Here is a 21743-nt window from a genome sequence, read left to right as displayed (position 1 = left end):
GGCGAATGTCTGACTGCCTGCAGTAGATTCGCGAATATCAATCTGCTGCTCGATTGACGACCTTTATATCTTTGCCGATCATCGTCTTCTGTGTAACGGCGCGGTCATTTTACGTGAGCAAGTAGTCGGTATTCGTTGTTTTTAAGAACAGGCCCATTCGTATTCCTATCACATGGAAGAATCGGACTGAACGCTCACCAAAGAGCCTCAAAGATGAAAGACAACTGACAAGTACTAAAATATATTACGATACACAGCAGCATGATGTTACACGACACAATACCGGGAAGGCCCTTTTTTATATGTCACGATAACCATGTCGATACAAGTACAAAAACATTCACAAAGTACACCATCGACACGCGATACCATTACACGCATACGATTACTATCGAAACTGAAGCACATTCCTTTTGCTCTATACCATTCAGAAGCGTGTAGACTTCGAGCTCATTTGCGTTCTTTAGCTCTCATTCACATACATGCCCAGGGAACACATCAATATTACCACCCGTTACAAACGATAAGAATACGTTATCTCAATGACGTCACAAGAGTATCATAATGACGTCATGAAAGGACTTTTCCTTTTGGCGCATGCAGCACACTTCAGCCGGACCATCCATTAGCCATCAGTTACAACGTGGGTGTGGGACGAGGGGAGATCAGGTGATATTAAACGCAACGCCAAAGTGAGCAGCCTTCGAAGAAGTTATTCGCTACCAAGTTTTCACAGGTTGTATAGCCAACTATTTAGTTTGAGACGAGGTGCATGCTTTAGCAGCACATATGTCATTCGCATCAATCCACTGGAGCCAACAGTACCGCTTTAACGCGACCAATCGTGAAATGCCACGTCCCGTCCAGCCACTGCCTACTCGACCAACTAAGTCACGTGACCTCACTAGCCGCTGTCCACCTGGTCACTCAGAAGTCACGTGACCGTTGGCGGGAGGTCACCACAGGAAGATGACCACGATGGCTATCATAAGAGCGATTATGACCACCCAGTACCCTGCGGGTGGAGAAAAAATATCAGAAAACTGAGCAGATTCAGACAGCAGCGATAAAAAAGCGTTATCTCATTGAGTAAAGAACGCTGGAACCTACGAAGATTGAGATGGCGGAATTTATTACCGTTGAGCTGTGAGCAACCGGTCTTAACTCACATTCCGGGGCCCCGTTTCACGGCATGCTGCTACAGCGAGCTACGCGTATCGGTGTATTGGGTTTCGATGGAAACATCAACAATCTCGGACGCTAACAATGCTCCAGCATCCGAGTTTATTGATATTTCCATGCAAAACCTAATACACCGATACGCGTAGCGCGCTGTAGCGTCTTGCCGTGAAACAGGGCCTGGTCATCTCATGAAAAATTGTACATGTCAGCTACCAGCATCATGATTGATAGAATGACTCATAACAGGTTTCCGAGATTCGTCCCAAAGTAATCTCCCTTGCCCCCCCCCCCCCCACTCTGCCGTGCAAAGGCAAAAACCATTATGTCGGGTCAGAGGCCATTTTCTCAGGTCAGAGGTCATCCAAACATAATGGGTTTTGCCTTTATATGGCAGCTGCAGCTGCACTCACAGCATGTGCCGGACTCTTTCCGGTCGACGCGGCGCACCTGGCGAGTCTGGTGTTCGATCCGTGCGGCTCCCCGCTCCGCCAGATCGGAGATGTCGTCAATCAGTGCTGAGGGGAGGGGTGGGCAGGCGAGTTAAAGACAGGGGGGTTACGCATGTGGGATAGGTGGGGAGTACGCGTGTGATTTTGAAACTCGACTGCTGGACGGCTGACACCTCATATTCTGAGACCTGACACGCTGGTACACGAAAGCTGACCTGACTTCCTGCCAATCGGCCACTAATCTCTGCTCAGTTCACTATCACCTGATTTTCGATCATTCACTGCTCCATCTTGCCACTACAAAATCGTAGACGCAATCGCAGACGCAATTGTTCGATTATAATATGGAGCTCGGTTGTAATGTCAATCGATCTACTATCGATCCATCATTACCTTACGGCAGAGGTCTGTGCTTACGGATTCCAGCTCACGATCCTGACGACCACCCATCTCTCCTCGATTACTCGACGATAGGCAGACATGTTCGGTCATTAAGCTAAAAACGCATTGATTGTACCACCCAACACTTAACCTCTGGCTGGATCCTTCACAGATCCACACTCGATCACTGATCAATGGACACACACTCATTCATGGTGTTACTAATAACCTCACCAAAAACAATCATTGATCACTCACCGCTCTGTTCCTCGATCTCCGCTCCGATGGCGCCGGCCATCTGCCTTTGTCGGGATATTACCGAGGCCAGCACGTCCAAACCCTCGTCCTGCTCTGTGGACAGACAGCGACACGTCACACAACCTTACACACTTACCTAATGGATAGGTACAGATAGGGGGTAATCAAGCCCTCCTGCACGGTCCAAAATGAATAGTTTGGTTATGCTATGCTGTGTAATTAGGTTGTTGGAATGTTTAGGCGATTTCCACCATTGCTTCCTTGCTCAGAAAGAATGTTAAACAACTTGAATAAATGACTTTGGTTACATGTAGATTGTAGCTATACAACAATGCATGACAAAGCCTAATTCATGCAAACATCAAAATGGTACTTTTATAGGATGCAAATCTGATAGCAGCATCCTTACCCTTACTGGATTTGCCAAGGATTTAGGATGCTTGCATACATGCTGGAGGCTCAAAGGGGAACATATGACAGAAAGAGTGACACAGAATATTGCATTCACTACACAGTAAGGCTGAAAACATACATATTTTTTCACACATCCTCACCTCTGATGAGTTGCCGTTGCTGCTGCCTCAGACCCTCTGTTGATGTAGGCTGCTCCGGGATGTCGTTTCCTCCCCAGTCAATGGTACCTAGGTCCTGGAGACCCCCAGGTACCCCAACACGGCCACCTGGCACCGCCATTCTGGGTTGTAGCTCCCAATATTATGTTGGTATGGACGTTAGGTCAGTGATTGCAGCAGGACAATGGCAGCTTCATCACATCCTGTAAAAAGAACAGATATATGAATTATTATTACCATCATGTTTGCATAAGTTATGCCAAATATAATTTTCTACCATTTATGTGGGAATTGTTATCTCATATTAGTGATGAACATTAATATGTTAATGTACTGAACAAAATCAATAGGTGGAAAGCAAAAGTCTTGATCAAATAATAGCAAATTGCTAAATGCTAAACAAATATACAATGCAGCTGTGGTTAAGGCAGGAACAGTTGGTGGGGCCATTTTTAGTTTTATGGTTCAAGAGCACCCGGATTAGATCCCTGGTGTCAGCTAGCCCCTGCGCTGAAGCCCTGGCCTGACATATGTACGGCATATGGATTTGACACCAAGAGCACTGGCCCACTGAGCGAAGCAGACTCAAGCAGGGACGTATGCCTTCACAACGCGGACAGCCGCAGCCTGTGAATTGGGAAGGAACCCACACAGTTACGCAGCAGTGGCTTATAGCCTTATTGGGGGAGGGTAAAAATGGATTTATTATATATACAATGCAATTAATTCTTGCATTGAAATTGAAAAAGAGCAAACCAAACTCCAAAATAAAATTCATGAAACAAAATCAAATAAAATGTGATCATGGATAATTTCCAGGACAAGTGACTTCAACTTCAAATAGAATATGTTAATAGCTGAGTCAGTGTAAAAAAGTTGACAATTGTAAAATGCAAAACAGTATAACCTAAAAATTAAATTGCAAAGAATTAAATGTTTTTAAAAGCAGCACTGAACTCTGTAATGAAAAGCAGTAAAAGACCCCAACTATGGCGCGTCCGTCACAAAACATATCTGGCTCGGTTAAAAAGCTGCTTAATCGAAAAGTCGCTCAAGTCGCCACTGCCATTTGACAAGCTGTATTCGACCCTATCAGCCTTTCGAAATATAACTAATGATCAATGATCATGCTGATGCGACCTCCAAAGACTTGACAGGTTAACGGAATTTTAGAATTCTGCTTAAATTACGCTAGTGTTTGTTGAAGTAGGGGCAGTAGGGGATAGCGAAGGGCTTGCAGTGGAATAGTCCTGTCCCCGAATCAACGGAACAATGCACTATGGTTGGAAACGGCCTCACGGATGGCCGTGGGCAATTTCGGAATATATGTATATTTGGGGTGTCATTCTGTTGGAAATTGATGAAATGTTTTGAATTGGGCAGCAAAGATTATTTAGTTGCGCATTTAGTCTCCATTATTGTACGTGGAATCGGGAGTTTCTGATAGTGACTTTTTTGGTGCGCCGTCAAAGGTTTAAACAACCGCGCTGTTGATAGCATGTGGAGTACCTCCTTGACGTTGTAAAACTGGATTATTATATATCAAAATAATCCTTGTTATGTTGGCTATTGAGTGGAGTGACTCTTTTTCCCATGCGTGTTCAAAATCAGGAACGGCATTGCATTCTGTTTGCAGTGTCACCACAGCAATATTTGCAAAGTTACGTTTATGTTTCATTGGACATACAAAAAGTTCTCCATCGACCTCCATTGAGCTTTTTGGCAGAATAAATCTCTGTTCAATTCTGCGTAAGGGGAACGTAAAAGCAGACTGCGCACTTGTGCGCAAAATCGTCCATGAAGCTTCATCTCCCGAGGCGTACCTACCCGTCGCTTCGTTAGCAGCAGGTCGGCTCGTCAGTCTTGCAATCGCTTATCCTTATAAATGATGGTAAGAAGCAGGGTTGCGGAGTCGTGGTGGCGCCAAATCCGACTCCGACTACGACTCCGACTCCTGACTCGTTGCCATGACTCCGGCCGACTCTGTCTCCGACTCCGGACCCCTGCCAGTGTTTCGGAGTCGTGATGGAGCTGTTCCGATTCGGACCGACTCCGACTTCCACTGCGGGCTCCTGACCGACCCCGACTCCGACTCCGACTCCTGGCTCGTTGCCACGACTCTGGGCGACTCTGACTCCGACTCCGACTCTGACTCCGACTCTGACTTCGACTCCGCACCCCTCGTAAGAAGTAACTGCTCACCCCTGCACCTGGAGTATGGATATCGTGCAAACGTGTATGGATATCCTGGAGTATGGATATGGATATCCACCGACAGAGCAGACATACAATGCTGTAAACGCCATTACACTGCCAATACCATGGCAAATCAAATGGCTATCTATGGTTTTTGATCATCGTTCTACATTTTCCAAAATCTTGAACTGAATGTTGGCAATTTCTCGTGACTACTTCACGACCATGATGCATGCATTTCTGAAATTGATCTTTTTTCAACCAGCCAGGTACTCGTATGATAAAATGAATGTCACCATCGTGTTCTACGCCCAAAAGTACCCATAAAACATGTGTCATGCATGGGCTGCGAATAGGTACCAGTTTTAATTCTCGGGGTTATGTGCTTACCTGATTGACCTGACTTTGACCCTGGCCAGTGGCCTATGTTTGACTGACCCCTACATTGATCTGACACTCTTTTAGCACTTATATGAAGGGTTGTGACAGTTGTGACAGTGTGACAGATTGTTTAGGACCAACTGATGACTTAATTTATTTAGGACCAACTGATGACGATATAATCGAAACGCGAAACGCGAGGCACCGATTGCGAGGTTCTAAAGTCCATGCTACTGAAAGCCCGATTTCAAGTGTTTGACCTGACTTTGACCCGACCTGTGACCTCGAAATTCAGCTTTAAAGTATTCATGTGAATCGTCTCGTCGCGTTCTTCTTTCGTTTGCCGCGCCTCGTGCGTTTCGCTGCGCCTATTTGTTCGCGAGTTATCGGCTGGGGGCGTTGAACGCCCCCCCCCCCCTGGCAAACGGCGGATGGGGAAATAACCCAGCAACTGCCGGGTTAATCTGACGCATGTTTTGTCATTTGATCGTCATTTTATTTCTTACTTTTTTGCCTAATCTAAAAAAATCATAACTACTCTTTCTCCAAATTTTTGACCCTTTATGACCAATAGTAAGACACTGTGCGTCACTACGTTGATATTTCTCGCCCTAAAGCATAACAACAATATCCATTCAGTAATAGCAGTATTCAAAACATGTTCAAAATGCCTCGCGATATCGATAACATAACGAAAGACATAGGCGACTTATAACATACTTGCAATGATGACGTCACACATGCGTGACGTGACGTGACCTCGTCATTTCTGAGTTACTGTATGATGCACGAAAGACACTGGTATACCTATGCAAAGTTTCATCGCAGTCGGTCTACGCATTAACAAGTTATGGGCAAAACATTTTTTCGCGTTGACCCCCGGCCATCCGTGAGGCCGTTTCCAACCATAGTGCAATGCTACGAAATTAGGATAACTGTTTTTAACATTTGTTTGAGCACATAAGGGGCCTCTTATACAAAAGGTATACGGTATATTTGCCACTTATTTCATGTTTCATAAATGATTCAACAGGCATCAACTACTTAACAGTTAAACTAACAGCAAACAATTAACATGTCACCATATTCTCAGGTCGGAAGGTGAGCATGGAGAACGATTTAGAGGCAGTGGTAGATTGGCACAAGCCGCAAGGCATGGACACATCAGGAATTGAGGAGGAGGCCCTACGGCTCCGGTTCGCCAAGCAAGTGAACGTCCTGACTCCACATACTCGCCAGCTGCCACCCCTGATCCCCGGCGCCACGGTGCGTCTCCAGAACCAGTCCGTCCGGCCCACACGGCAAACGATGGGGCCGCACCGGCGTGGTTGTGCAGACGATGCCGCATGACCAATATCTGGTCAAGGTGCACGTGTCCGGCCGCATCACCTTGCGCAACCGGCAGTAGCGGCACATACAAGCCCTGGCCCCTGCATCGCCCCCCACCTGCAGTGCCACGCCTCTCCCTGCTTCTAAGCTGAGCCCCCATCTCTGACCGCCGCACCTCATGAGGCACCGCCCACCGGCAACCCCTCCATGCACGCCCCAGGCACATCTCCGGAACTGCAGGCACTGCAAGAGGATCAAGGGGTGAGACGCTGTGCGATGCACTGGGCCGCGCCGACCGGTCCGCCAGGGCCCCTCGTCCCTGAGACCTGTGAGTCATCGACATCCACAGACGAGCATTCACCAAACGTCCCGCCCAGTCTTCCGTACGTGGGCGGGCCTGTAGAGTGTAGATTAGAACCCCCGAAGACCAACCGCCTCAGGCAGAGCGTGCGTCTCCTACCGTTCCTAAGCGTCCGAAGCGTGTGTGCGGGCCGCCGAGCAACCTCGTTAAATACGGGTGTTACCTGCCGCCTTGATACTTAGGTGAATTGCCGACCTGTTAGTGCACGACGGATCGACATTGTTCCAATTCCGCGCCCACCTTCGCACGCTGTGTGAGTGCTGGTTCACGTATGCCACGTGCATATATGTATTTGCACAATTGTTCCACTGCCGTCAGCGTTGAGTTTTAATGTTGAAAGCTGGGAGGGGGCATGGGGGGGGGTGTAGGGGGATACACATGTGTAACTCTTGTGTTCTGGCATCCTTGTGCTCTGATACTGTCCTGACACCCTTTCTCTTCTACACTGAGGCCCCATCATTCGTTACCAATAATAATACATAAGTGAAAAAACGAAGGTCTTTGGTCACACATTACAACAATCATCAGTCGCATCTCAAGTTGTGTAACGCTTTTGAAATGCTATCCAGTCTCCTGCACCAGAGAAGCTCTCGATAAATCACTGTATAGTGTATTGAAAGGCACAGCTCAACGATCATGGGACATCCTTTGGGGGCCTCACCCTTGAACTGCCCGTCCAATGAAGTTTAGTAGGTACAGCCCACCGCTAAAGTAATGTAGGGTTTTACCAATCTCAACGGTTGGCTTTGACTGGCGATTGTTTAATGCGGAGTGATCGAAAAGAAGATGTCAATAGCTAAAGTTGCAGCTGCAAGGGTGACGATACATATAAGCTACATTCAAAGTTTCATTGTAGTCTGGCTAATCGTTCCTAAGCTTCAGAAGCAGAACATACCCATGACTGAAACCCCACATTACTTCTGCTGTGGACTGTACCTAAGCGCCGAATAAAAGACGATATGAACGTCTCGGAAAGCATCCCTCTGTGGCGACCATTTCCAAGTGACATTCCGGTGCTTCTATGCGCGAGAGGGTTACCTTGCATAGACTAGGCCGTACCTCGGGTCCGCCCACCTGGCCCTGGCGACCTCTATCTTTGGGTTGCCTAGGGCTGTATGTCCTGAGCCCGTCACCTGGCGCCATCTATCCTAGGTTGCCTAGCAACGGCCGGCTGGCGGAAAGCCGGCCGAGGATATATAGGTAGCCCAATATACATAATACTGACATAGCGACTGACTTGGCGACTGACGAGCTAACGTCACGGTACCGGCTCTTCCCCCTCTTCCCACCCACCAACCACACCCGCTTCAGCGGCTTCAGCTTCAGCAATCTCTTGCCATGTACCTATAGGCCAGAGGCCTTCGTACGTGCTCAATCTTCCCGCTTCTGCCTGCCGAGTGCCGTGCTCCGGTTGGTATGCTGACGATAATGTCTAGCCATAGTTTATCCTTAGGAGAGGACATTTCCTCTTCAGCTTGTCCACGACACTTGGGGGCACTTTGAGCGTGCGTGTGAGGTCGAGAGCACGCAGCTCTTTCAGTCGCGGCAGGTAGCTCACCACAGCATCTTCGCTCACAGAGGTGCAGCCTGACATGTCGAGCGCGCTCAGGCGGGGGAACAGCTGCGGAAGGCGGCGCAGAGAGTTGTTTGTCAGCCCGGTGCCATGTGCGTTCAGGTAGGTGAGTTTCGGCAGACCGGTCGGAGCCACGAGCTGCTCTATGGGATGTGGTATGTTGACTAAGGCCAGACGATCCAGCAGAGGGCAGCCACTGAGCCCGGTGGCCAGATCGGCGGGATTCAATTGGTGAGCATTGAAGCCATTTGCAACGATCAATTCCGCCAGACCAAGTTCACGCAGATCAGCGCACTTTCCCAAGTACTGCAAGCAGGTCGAATCTCCTACAATTTTGCAGTTGTCCAGCGACAGCCGTTTCAGTTTTGGGCAGCCAGAAAGAAGAGTCACCAACGCAGAAGACTTGACTAGGATTTGAGTGCGCTTCCTCCCGAATGGTGTCAGGGGCGGTAGAAACTCTAGCTCGCGAAGCTCTGTGCAATGTCCTAGCTGCGTCAGCCACTCTGATACGTTCCCAGCGGCAGACACCAGCAGACGTTCCAGGCGAGGGCAACGCTTGAGGACAACGGCGAGGTTCCCGGTTCCTACAGCCAAGCAGCTTAGATCCAACTCCCGGAGATTATTCCACAGCACATTGGAAGCAGTAGGGTGGACAGCTGTCACAACATCTTGTATCGTCAAACGCAGGCAGGCGGCCATCGATAACTTCTCCAGTGGTTGCTCGAATGTTTCTAAGAATCTGCTGGTGACTTGGGTATGGGCCAAGTCGAGTGACCGCAAACGCGGAAGCTTACTCAGCACTTTCACATGCTCGTCACCGCATTTCCTCGGCAGTTTGACCACTTCCAGGTCAGGGCAGGCAGCACAAAGCTGCTCGAGAGACCAGACATCGAGACGGAACTTGCTCAAGTCAATCTCCTTCAAGTTTCGGCAGTGCTGACTGACTATGTCGATGTTCAGCTTCCTCTTGTCATGGCGCCAATCTATGCTCAGTCTGCTTAAAGACGGCATGGACTGCAGCATTTCCTCCAGCTTCTCATCGTCCAGATCATCCGGAGGATCGTGGCTGCGAATGCACAATTCTGTGCGCTGCGCCAAGGGAACACTTGCCTCTCCAGCACTCACAGTTTCATCTGGCTTGGCGCCGGCTTCGGTCGACGTTTCGGTGCCATCGCCACTTTTGGATGAATCGGAAGTTTTCTTGCCTTCCTGTCCTTCGCCTGCTGACTTTTGAGCTCCCGCTGGCTTCTTGGTGCGACCCCGTGCCTTCCCAGCGCTCATGGGTTTTTCGTTCTCCCGACCGTCTGAATCGGGTGTTTTCTTGCCTTCCTGTCTTTCACCTGTTGACTTTTTAGCTCCCGCACCCGCTGGCTTTTTTATGTTACGGCCCTTTGTCTTCCTATTGCTGGGGTTTCCGTTCTCCCGACCGTCTAGTGGGGAGCACTCTCCTGTTTTTTCGTCTCTGGTCTGGCCGGTGGCTGCACCAGCTCCTTTCTTGGATTTTCGTTTCCTCCTTATTTTCTGCTTCGTCTTCTGTTCAGGATTTTTAACAGTGACCTCTACCTGTCCCTTGTCGCACTGCACATGCACGACTACCGTGTCAGGAGTGGCGTCGGTCTTTGTGTCCACGTGGATCGCCAGCTCACGAACTTTGGCTGTCTTACTTGGTTTCGTGGGCGCACTTCCGCCGCCTGCCGCAATCTTGCTGAACCCTGCCCGGGCGCTCATCGTCCCCAAATGTCGGCTGGCGAGCGCAAATCTCTCGGAGACGTCCCGTGACGTCGAACAAAGAGCCCGAGAGAAGTGCTACGTCAACACGACGATCACAGGACCCATGGTCGGCAGCGCACCAACACCTACGGTGGACAAAGTATAACGGCTACACTGTCACTGCTGCTGTGGTGCTGACTGTGCGTCACCACCCTCACAAGTCACAACTGGCGGCATATCGGCTCGTGCCCATGGTCACCCGTGATATGAACAGCGTTCGTACTGATAAACGATCCGTCAGCGCCCCTAACAGATAAGGCTCGTCTGTTACAAACGCCATACCATGATTGTTCGAATATCATAATGTAGGAAACACCTGCCATAGTGGCACTCGGGTATACATGCACCCATTTATTCATTCGAAATGGTATAAAGGTCAATAGTCACAATCGCCTAACACCAGCTGCTGAAAATGAATGCTTAGGTATAACCATATATAGCATAAACTGCCTGTAGTTTATGTTATCTATTGTATAGCAATTAACTCATCTTTGATCGCTGAACCCACCCCACAAGATACTCGTGCAACCACCACATGACCACACATGACTTTGCAAATTGTGTTTGTAATGGATCTGCTCTATCCGTAAGAGGCGCTATCGCTTATCTGTATATTTGCAGTTTGCACTGCCCACAGCACCGATAGCCCGAGCCGATACGCCGACGGATAAGGACGACCGAGCTTGGGTGGGGCCATTCTGTGTCCAACGTGGGTGTTGGTGCCCTGTTCGCCAGGTGTCGTGCGTCTATCGGGAGGTGTTGAGGTCCCTGTTCACCAGTGGTCCTGTCTCTACAGAAGGTGTTGAACGTTGGTGCCCCTCTCGTCAGGGGACCTTTGTCTACAGAAGGTGTGGGACGTTGACGCTCCGCTCACCAGGAGTCCTATGTCCGCCTACCGTCAGCGCGTGGCGGCGATGGACAGCCGGGCAGCGACCAGCGAGGATGCAGAACGCGGGCCTTGCGTGCTCCTGGAAAAGTGTGTGACGCTCGGTGGCCGTAAACTGGCGATCCGTGTAACGGCGAAGAACGAGACAAGTCCTGACACCGTGGTGGTTCACGTGGAATACGGCACGGGACATGCGAAGGTCACAGTGAAAGACAATGGACAAAAGGCGACGCAAAACAAGAAAGGGGAAACGGACACTCAGAAAAGGATCAGGTTTGGCCTCTGATCGAACTGGAGTCGGAGAGCGAAGAGCAGAAGAAGACTCCTCTCTATCCGGGGAGGGGACCAGAGCACCTCGGCCGAGCCCTGGCATCGCTCAGGCCTGTGTCAGCAGTGGGAAAGCTGCGGGAGCTTGTCCTTTAAAGGGACTCTCCCACCTTAACATTAGTTTTGAGTTGAGATAGCCAAATTGGTGGCCATGGCCTGAAAATACCGGTTTGGGCATTCACAACATCGGAAAATGCTTTAATTCGGAGATATGGAATTTCAAACTTGCAGTCTTCGGATTCTAAGGGGCTAATGCATTGGTATGCCCCCTTAGAATTTGTGACGTCAGCGGAGATCTAACGATTTTTAAATCTTTTACTAAAACGTTTGGCAGCACGCGGTGGTATATGCTGCTTTGCGCGCAACAAATGCCGCACTTTCAAATAAAGTCGCTAGGAACAGCGGAGATCCCAAAAAGTAAACAAAAGTAAAAGTCTAATATCTTGAAAACCGGTGAATATTTTTCGATGAAATTTGGTAGATATTCATTTTTGCTCTTTCTGAACCGAGCGACATCACTTTCATGCCAATTCATTAACTTTTTTGAAGGTGGGAGGGTCCCTTTAACAGATGAAGAGCACCAAGACACAACTACCAGTTCATCTAAAAATGGCGATGGAACCGAAACGTCCACCAAAGCCGGCGCCAAGTCGGAAAAATCTGTGAGTGCTGGAGAGGCAAGTGTTCCCTTGGCGCAGCGCACAGAGTTGCACATCCGCAGCCACGATCCTCCAGGGGATCTGGATGATGAGAAGCTGGAAGAAATGCTGCAGTCCATGCCGGCTTTGAGGTCTCTGAAGGCAGACTGGCGGGATGATGGCAAGAAGCTGAACATCGACATAGTCAGTCAGCACTGTCGAAACTTGAGGGAAATCGACTTGAGCATGTTCTGCCTCGATGTTTGGTCACTCAAGCACCTTTGCGCTGCTTGTCCTGACCTGGAAGTGGTCAAACTGCCGACGGATTGTGGCGATGGGCATGTAGAAGTGCTAAGCAAGCTGCCACGCTTGACCTCACTTGATTTAGAACAGACCCAGATCACCGGCAGTTTCTTGGAAAGTTTTGAACGACCCATCAAGAAGCTATCAATGGCAAAATGCCAAAGCCTGGATTTTGAAGAAGTTGAAACAGCTCTGCACTGCAGTGTTTCAACTTTGCCTTGGAGTAGCCTACGAGAATTAGACCTCACCTCTGTACATGTAGGAGCCAAAAACATCATCGAGATTCTGAAGTGTTCCCTTCGACTGGAACGTCTGCTGATGCCTGCCGACTACGCTTATATGTCACAGATTCTGGCCCAACTAGGACAGTGCAAAGATCTTATTTAGTTAGACGCTTCAGCAACTAATAGCTTCAGCCCAAGTATTGATCCCTACGCGCTAAGGACTTTCCTTTCAGGCTGCCCAAAACTGCAACGACTGGCGCTGGATCGGTATTACTTCGAGGCGCCTTCATCGTTTTTCCTGCGCCAACTGGGAAAATGCTCTGAGCTGCGTGATCTGAGCCTTTCTGGAGCAATGCTGAAGCTCCCTGTCGATATAGATGAGAGATATTTCTGCCTCAAGGAAGGTGTGCCCTATCTCCAATTTAAGTGCGTGGACCCCGCAGACGTGGCCACCGGTCTCAGTGGCTGTCCGCTACTGGAGAGGTTGTCCGTGGCCGGAATACGCCATCCCATAGAGCAGCTCGTGCCACCGACCGGTCTGCCGAAACTCACTTACCTGAATGCAAGCGCTACCGGACTGACGGACAACACTCTGCGCCGCCTCCCGCAGCTGTTCCCCAGGCTGCGCACGCTCGACATGTCAGGCTACCAATCCGCTCTGAGCGGTGCTCTGGTGAGCTGCCTGCCGCGCCTGAAGGACCTGCGTGATCTCGATCTCAGATACACTTTCGGAGCAACCCGCGATGTCGTGGAAAAACTTAAGACGAAATGCCAGGGAACTACAGTGACAAGCATGTGGAAGTACTAATCAAGCTGACACGTTTGAGATCACTCGAGTCTCGACCTATATAGTGGCGATCCAGACCACTGACTGAAAGATTATTAGAGACCTTTGAACCAACCATTGAAAAGTTATCATTGGCATACTGCAGACGCTTGTATATTCAAACTTTGCCTTTGAATAGCCTCCGAGAGTTAGACTTCAGCCGTATAGATGGAGCAGTTAAGAACCTCATCGAGATTCATAAGTGTTCCACTCGACTGCACAACGTCTGCTGGTGCCTGCCGACGCGACGCCCAAAACATGTCAAGCTGTCTGGTCCAACTAGGACAACATACACAGTTCCTCGTGAGTTAGACATTGTCTAAAAAAAAGCTTGAATTCTGTTCCACAGCTCGTCCTTGCTATCGGCTTTCCTTTCGGACTGCCCAAAACTACAGCGACAAGCGCTGCGGGCCACTGAATGTTCGTTCGAGTCATCCACCTGCCTGCGCCAACTGGAAAAATGCCCTGAGTTGCGTGAACTGACCCTGGACATCATCGAGGTGGACCTCTCAGACGTGGCCGCAGGTCTCAGTGGCTGTCCGCTACTGGGCTCCTGGAGAGGTTGTCTGTAATCAGAATAGTCTCACCCATAGAGCAGTATGTGCCTTCGACCGGTTTGCCGAGGCTCACTTACCTGAACGCAAGCCACACCGGCCTGACAAGTGACAAACAGCTCTCTGCGACACCTCCCGCAGATGTTCCCCAGGCTGCGCACGCTCATCATATCGAACTGCCTATCAGTCAGCGGGGATGCTCTGGGGAGCTGCCTGCCGCGACTGAAAGAGCTGCGTGCTCTCAACCTCACAAACACTTCCGGAGCATCCCCCGATGTCGTGAACAAGCTGAAGAGGAAATGTCCTCTCCTAGAGATAACCTGTGGTTAGGATCAGTCGCCACCCTACCAACCGGAGTCTGACGGCCAAAGAGGAGAGACGTGATGACCGGCATCTGCAGGCTACGTGGAGCTGCTGGTGGAGCTCAAGGTGAAGGCGCCGGAATCAGGCTGCTGTTAGTGGATAGAATAGTGGATAGTGGATGGACAGTGGATAGTTACGACTATCACGCATAGGTACAACACGTGGATGTTACGGGGAAATGAAAATGGATTACAACGGACTGTTTTCTGGGTCGTTCCAACTATCGGATGTTATGCTTAGCATGTGAACACTTACATTGTTGGAGTCTACCCAACCAAGCTTGTCTGCTCCATGGGCTACGATGATTTGTGATTTTTATACGAGTTACTCTTCTTCATGGTCGTTTTTCATTCATGTGAAAGAGCATTGCAACCAAACATGCAAGTTGTACTGTTTGTGTTATACCCAGTAGGATACATGTACACTGTACAGCCCACCGCTAAAGTAATGTAGGGCTTTACCAATCTCAACGGTTGGCTTTGACTGGCGATTGTTTAATGCGGACTGCGGAGTGATCGAAAAGAAGATGTCAATAGCTAAAGTTGCAGCTGCAAGGGTGACGATACATCTATTCTACTATTATAAATCTTAAAAAGTCCGCCGCCGCCCACGCCGCCGTCGGGGTTACTCCCTAAAAGGCTTATTAAGGCGCCGTCGATTGACGCACGAGGGTGAAATTTTCACGACTCGTGGGTCACGTAAATGAACAGGTCGTATTAAATTTTGGGCACGATGCGGCCGGGGGTGCGCCCGTGGCGCGTGCTCATGTGCGCCATAGGGTTAGCATTATAATCGGCAAAAACAGGCTATTGCTCGGGAACGGTAAGGGCTACGGGGGTGAAATTTTCACGCCAAGTCGATCGCGTGCACTCATTTGTCGTATTAAATTTTCGACGGTGTGGGTTCAGCGGTGTGCACGTGATGGGGCCGCGACCGGCGCCGAGCAGAGGGCACGTGCTTTAGGCTCAGTTGTTCGCTTAAAGGAAAAGGGCCACCTTCGTGAAATATGAAGATATCGTTGTTTTTCATTTTGACATTATTATTTTTCATTTTCTTTTTAAAACTGGTGCCAGAAGTGCACAATTCGCTAAAAAGTATTTAAAACTATTTAACATATTGGTACTATGTTGATACTCTCTACGGCACCTACTGTATGATGGCATAGCGATGACGTCACACTCAAGCCAATCAGCGTTCAGAAGACAGACTCGTCGGATTGCGTCAGATAAGCTGATTGGTTAAAGCTGAGCTGGTTGGAGCTGATTGGTAAAAAACCAAAGCCTCGCCGCGGGTGGCTGTATTGTCGGATAAGAACGCATTCCAGGGATAAGAACGCATTCCTGGCGTATTTTCTTTTAAAATTGCCGATAACTACGTATGGAGGCCGAAATCGGCCGTAAGGAGGTAGACAGTTTGGTTTTCGAACACGGGCTACAAGATGGCTATCTCAGTTTCAATCCCCATGTTAAAGGTGGCCCTTTTCCTTTAAAAACTGACTGGAAATAATCAGAGCCGGAAGGTCATTGACCTTTGACAACGAATACCGGCGCCGGGCACCCCTCGCCAAGGGGATTCGCTACGATAAATTTGTGTTTGCAATATCTCAGCCGTTTCTGGGCCGATTTAGCTGAAACTTGGACTGTCGGTGGTAGTGTAGGGTAGTGTAGTGTAGGGTAGTGTAGGGGTAGGGGTAGGGTAGGGTAGGGTAGGGTAGGGGTAGGGTAGGGTATGGTAGGTTAGGGTAGGGTAGGGTAGGGTAGGGTAGGGTAGGGTAGGGTAGGGTAGGGTAGGGTAGGGTAGGGGTAGGGTAGGGTATGGTAGGTTAGGGTAGTGTAGGGTAGGGTAGGGTAGGGTAGGGCAGGGTAGGGTAGGGTAGGAGATTGTAAGGTTAGGGTAAGGTAGGTTAGGGCAGTGTAGGGTAGGGTAGGGTAGGGGATTGTAGGGTAGGGTAGGGTAGGATAAGGTAGGGTAGGGGATTGTAGGGTAGCTTAGGGTAGGGTAGAGTAGGGTATGGGTAGGGTAGGGTAGAGTAGGGGTAGGGTAGGGTAGGGTAGGGGTAGGGTAGGGTAGGGTAGGGTAGGGGATTGTAGGGTAGGATAGGGTAGGGGATTGTAGGTTAGGGTAGGGTAGGGTAGTGTAGGGTAGGTTAGGGTAGGGTAGGGTAGGGAAGTGTAGGGGTAGGGTAGGGTAGGGTAGGGTAGGGTAGTGTAGGGTAGTGTAGGGTAGGTTAGGGTAGGGTAGGGTAGGGTGGTGTAGGGGTAGGGTATGGTATGGTAGGGTAGTGTAGGGGTAGGGTAGGGTAGGGTAGTGTAGGGTAGGTTAGGGTAGGGTAGGATAGTGTAGGTGTAGGGTAGGGTAGGGTAGGGGTAGGGTAGGGGTAGGGTAGGGTAGGGTAGGGTAGGTAGGGTAGGGAAGGGTAGGGTAGGGTAGTGTAGGGGTAGGGGTAGGGGTAGGGTAGGGTAGTGTAGGGTAGGGTAGGGTAGGGTATGGTAGGGTAGTGTAGGGTAGGGTAGGGTAGGGTAGGGTAGGGTGGTGTAGGGTAGGGTAGGGTAGGGTAGTATAGGGGTAGGGTAGGGTAGGGTAGGGTAGGGTAGGGTACTACCATACAAAACACTTGAACACCCCGCAACCTATCACCAACCCTTACAGTTTAATTAAAAACAACTACCCAAATCTATCCAAATAATACATCTTAAAATACAAGTCAATCACCCAAACTAATGCACCCGTAACATAACATAAATCAAAACATACAGTTATCGCGTAAACCTGTACCTCTAGTCTACTATTTATAAATCTTAAAAAGTCCGCCGCCGGTTACTCCCAAAAAGGCTTATTGCGGCGCCGTCGATTGACGCACGAGGGTGAAATTTTCACGACTCGTGGGTCACGTCATTCAACAGGTCGTATTAAATTTTGGGCACGATGCGGCCGGGGGTGCGCCCGTGGCGCGTGCTCATGTGGTGTGCCATAGGGTTTACACTAGAATCGGCAACAGGCTATTGCTCGGGAACGGTAAGGGCTACGGGGGTGAAATTTTCGCTGTAAGTCGGACGCGTGCACTCAATTGTCGTATAAAATTTTCGAGGGTGTGGGTTCAGCGGTGTGCACGTGGTGCGGCCGCGACCGGCGCCGAGCAGAAGGCACGTGCTTTAGGCTCAGTTGTTCGCTTAGAAAACTGAGTGAAAAGCATCAGAGCCGGGAGGTCGTTGACCTTTGACAACGAAGGCCGACACAAGGCACCCCTCGCCAAGGGGATTCGCCAGTAAATACGATAAATTTGTTTTTGCAATATCTCAGCCGTTTCTGGGCCGATTGAGCTGAAACTTGGACTGTCGGTGGTAGTGTAGGGTAGTGTAGTGTAGGGTAGGGTAGGGTAGGGTAGGTAGGGTAGGGTAGGGTAGGGTAGGGTAGGGTAGGATAGGGGAAGGGGTAGGGTAGGGTAGGGTAGGGTAGGGTAGGGTAGTGTAGTGTAGGAGTAGGGTAGGGTAGGGTAGTGTAGGGGTAGGGTAGGGTAGTGCTAGGGGTAGGGTAGGGTAGGGTAGGGTAGTGTAAGGGTAGAGTAGGGTAGGGTAGGGTAGGGTAGGGTAGGGATTAGGGTAGGGTAGGGTAGTGGGGTAGGGTAGGGTAAGGTAGGGTAGTAGGGTAGGGTAGGATAGTAGGGTAGGGTAGGGTAGGGTAGGGGTAGGGTAGGGGTAGGGTTGTGTTCAAAAAGGGCCCAACATACAAAACACTTGAACACTCCGCAACTATCACCATCCCTTACAGTTCAATTAAAAACAGCTACCCAAATCTACCCAAATAATACAGCTAAAAATACAAGTCAATCACCCAAACGAATGCACCCGTAACATAACATAACTCAAAACATACAGTTATCGCGTAAACCTGTACCTCTAGTATAAGCTACATTCAAAGTTTCACTGTAGTCTGGCTAATCGTTCCTAAGCTTCAGAAGCAGAACATACCCATAACTGAAACCACACATTACTTCTGCTGTGGACTGTACCTAAGGGATAGGTACTCCTCATGGGATTTCCTCTTAGGTAGGTACCTAAATAGGTTAAGTTTCTGATGATCGTCGTTTGTAATTGAGCGTAGGCAGATACCAACTGCCTATTGCAATTAAATGCATTGAGCCCAGAGTCATCTTGTATAGCGTTGAAATGAGGAGAAAATATAGGCCCACGTGTAGCGTGACAAGTAGGAACTATCAATTAGCAAAGCTGTGTTGCCATTAAATAATGCAAGGTAGGTATCAGGGTCCAGGGACAAGTGGCTGCTGTGGAAACGGGCGAAAGGACAAAAAAACGTTAGGAACTAGGATTAAAACTACCATATGTAGTTACCCCATTGCGCGGTAGTAAAAAGTGGAGCTAATCTGCCGAAAAATGGACCGCAGACGTGGAGACGTGATGTGTATGTAGGTAGGCATGCATATACAAACTCGCAAATATAGACGATTCAAAACCATCATGCCTATAGATACTCGTAGTATTGTATGGTTCAACTATTCGTCACATTTTTTTGGTACCCTCGAGTTGTAGATGCAGGTCACGGGACACGGATCCTTAAAAGAGCGACCCGTTCCTACGTCTTCAAAGTAAATAACTTCCAAACTCTCATTGCTCGCCGTCCTTCGTTGGCCTGTGAATACGTACCATACATATGTGCAGTGGCGGATCCAGGGGAGGGCAAATAGCCTGGCAATTGCCCCTCCCTAACGGCATAATTCTAACATTGCGCCTTGCGCCTATGTACGGTGCATAGAAAGAACCACTAAATTGTTATGGTTTACCCCTCCCAAAACTCTGAGCTGGATCCGCCAGTGACAAGGGCGGATCCAAGGGGGGGCCAACGGGGCCATGCCCCCCCAAGACGGTCAAAGGGGGGGGGGGCATACTATCTTTTGGCCCCCCCAGACATAAGTCAAGAAAACTAAAAAATAAACATTCTCAAAGTTCCTATGCTGAAAAACTGAAATATTGCTTCACTGGCGGATCCAGGGGGGGGGGGCCACGGGGGCCATGGCCCCCCCCCCAAAGGCCTAAAGTGGCCTGTTTGGCCCCCCCCAAAAACGCCAGAAAAATTGCTAAGAAAATATACCTTGATGGAGGTTTTTAGCCACTTGGTGAAGTAAAGCTTTCCACAGCATAATATGGAAGCAATATAGTAGCAGTGAGGGTCAGTCAAAAGTTGCGCGAGCGGAGTCGACCTTAAAAAAAAAGACTGTTGTTGGCACGTGTTCATGGGTGTCGATTTGTATACCTTTGGGGGTGCTGCAGCACCCCCAATGCTCAAATGAGCACCCCCAATGGTTTTCCGGGCACCCCCAATGATTTTGTCCCTCAATAGCTCCCACTAACTCTGCTTGAGGAAAATAATTGTTCTGCAGTTTTTCACTAATAAAAATAAAACAATTACGCAATTTACAAGGCATGAAATAAAGATGTAAAGCCAGAAAAGTTAGTTTTAAGAAGAAGAGCGAAAAAGACGTTAAGTTGTAAAGACACTGGTGTGGGTCCGTCGTACACGGGTGTCGGACCCTTAGAGCTGCTGGCGCGTACCCTTTACAAGCCAGCAGGGGGCTCCAGAGACCGGCGACGGGCCCTCAGAGGCCGGCTAAGGGCCATCAGAGGCCGGTGGTACCTTCAGAAACCATGTGGGGTCGTCTTTAGAGACCGGAACGGACTTAGACGCCGATGGAGCCCTCAGTCGCCGGTGTGGGGCCTTCAAATGTCACCGGTGGCAGGGTGGCCGTCACATGCGCACTTGTGGGGCCTTCAGAAGCTACGATGTTGGGCCCTCAGAGCCACCGATATAGGGCCTTAAGAGGCACTAGTGTGCTGTGTGGGACCCTCAGATATGGCAATGTGGGGCCCTCGGACTGGAGGCGCCGGTGTGGGGGCTTCACAGTCGCCGGTGACGGCCCTCACAGGCGCCGTTGTGGGGGCTCTCAGAGACACTGGTTTAGGGCCATCACAGGCGCGCGTGGGGCCCTCAGAACTGCTGTTACGGAACGGACCCTTCATAGGCCGACAAGAATATATCAAGAGGTCACCGGTGCCTTCAGGAGCCTTGTGTGGTTCTCAGAGACTGGCATGGTGCGCTCAGACGCCGCTGGGATCCTCCGAGTCACCTGTGTGGGGCCGTCAGGGTCGCTGGTAACTGACAAGGGCCCTCAGAACCGCCCATGTAGGGTTTTTAAAGGAATTGGTGTAGGGCCTCAGAGTTAAGGGTGTGGGGCCCTCAGAGACGCCGGTGTGGCGCTCAGGGGTGCCGGTGAGGGCCCTCACAGTCGCCGTTATAGGGGCCCTCAGAGAAATGGGTGTGGGGCCATTACAGGCGGGTGTGCAGCTCCTAGAGCTGGCCCCCTATAGGCCGGTTAAGACCCACAGAGGCCGGCAAGTGGCCCTCAGAGGCTGGCTTGGGCCCTTATGAAGATCTTAATGTTGGTACTTGTGAGCCCATGAGGTGTTCTTACGAGCCTTGTGGGGCCCTTCTGAGTCCAAATATAGCCAACCTGGACCCTCAGCGGCCAATTGGCGCCGCAGTGCCCCTCAGGCCCGAATAACCCGATGGGCCCCTGAACCTAATGGGGGGGGGGGCATGTGCCTCACGGGCCCACCTGGCTACGCCACTGAGGAAAATCGTAAACCCATAAATATCGAAATGCGATCACCTGTCATTTTTTAGCGATTATTGTGATCGTCTGATTAACGCCAGAGCCTCGTAGCTATACCGTTGCCTCCCGCGCAATGTCCGCCCCTGTGGACCGCAGGGGCTGCTGCACCGGTGCTAACCGCGGTCATCGGTTTCTGTCACCTTATTACAGAGGTGCTGGGGCTTCTGCCGAGCTGCCGGCAAATGTACGACTTTTTCGGAAAGGTGTTTATGTAATGAGGTAGCCAAGTACTAGGACGAGCAGAATGATTTTGAAGAACGTTCAACCTTTGGGAAATATTAGTGGAAATCCCGGGATTATCAGTACCTTATGGGGATACCCAACCATGCCTTGTACGGTTGTGCCCATGGCAAAGCTGCAATCTTTCACCCGGTGCAGGGGTTGAGCACCCCCAACCATTTTGAGAAATCGACACCCCTGCACGTGTTTATGGCGCGGCAGCTGGTAGTTGGCGGTGTTTCGCGTGGTGTGGCATCACTGGCGGA

The 21743-nt window shown here is 50.0% G+C and overlaps 1 protein-coding gene across 4 annotated transcripts; it reads right to left on the bottom strand.

Moving 5' to 3' along the window:
• Positions 1 to 225: 225 nt before the first annotated feature.
• Positions 226 to 3842, bottom strand: LOC122393222 (syntaxin-8-like). 4 transcript variants are annotated; one of them, XM_043389057.1, is made up of 5 exons: positions 3825 to 3842; positions 2825 to 3045; positions 2271 to 2363; positions 1593 to 1697; positions 226 to 1015 (listed from the first exon to the last, which is right to left on the bottom strand). In XM_043389057.1, the coding sequence occupies exons 2-5, from the start codon at positions 2961 to 2963 to the stop codon at positions 957 to 959; spliced, it is 396 nt and encodes a 131-aa protein (XP_043244992.1). In that variant the 5' UTR covers positions 2964 to 3045; positions 3825 to 3842; the 3' UTR covers positions 226 to 956. The 4 variants fall into 4 exon arrangements, with proteins under 4 accessions (XP_043244992.1, XP_043244994.1, XP_043244993.1 ...); XM_043389059.1 differs by having other exon boundaries at positions 3800 to 3831; XM_043389058.1 differs by lacking the exon at positions 3825 to 3842 and adding an exon at positions 3750 to 3807.
• Between the last annotated feature and the right edge of the window lie 17901 nt (positions 3843 to 21743).

This window comes from Amphibalanus amphitrite, unplaced genomic scaffold (assembly GCF_019059575.1).
Source record: "Amphibalanus amphitrite isolate SeventyFive unplaced genomic scaffold, NRLGWU_Aamphi_draft 000524F_arrow, whole genome shotgun sequence".
Taxonomy (NCBI): Eukaryota; Metazoa; Arthropoda; class Thecostraca; order Balanomorpha; family Balanidae; genus Amphibalanus; species Amphibalanus amphitrite.
This window is presented reverse-complemented; position numbering and strand designations above follow the sequence as displayed.

Bases quoted from the DNA above. Each gene is read 5' to 3' on its own strand.
- LOC122393222 (XM_043389057.1), bottom strand. From the start codon at position 2,963: ATGGCGGTGCCAGGTGGCCGTGTTGGGGTACCTGGGGGTCTCCAGGAC. The intron at 2,364-2,824 runs GTGAGGATGTGT...GTCTGTCCACAG, and splicing joins GCAACGGCAACTCATCAGAG to AGCAGGACGAGGGTTTGGAC. The intron at 1,016-1,592 runs GTGAGTGCAGCT...CTCCACCCGCAG, and splicing joins GAAAGAGTCCGGCACATGCT to GGTACTGGGTGGTCATAATC.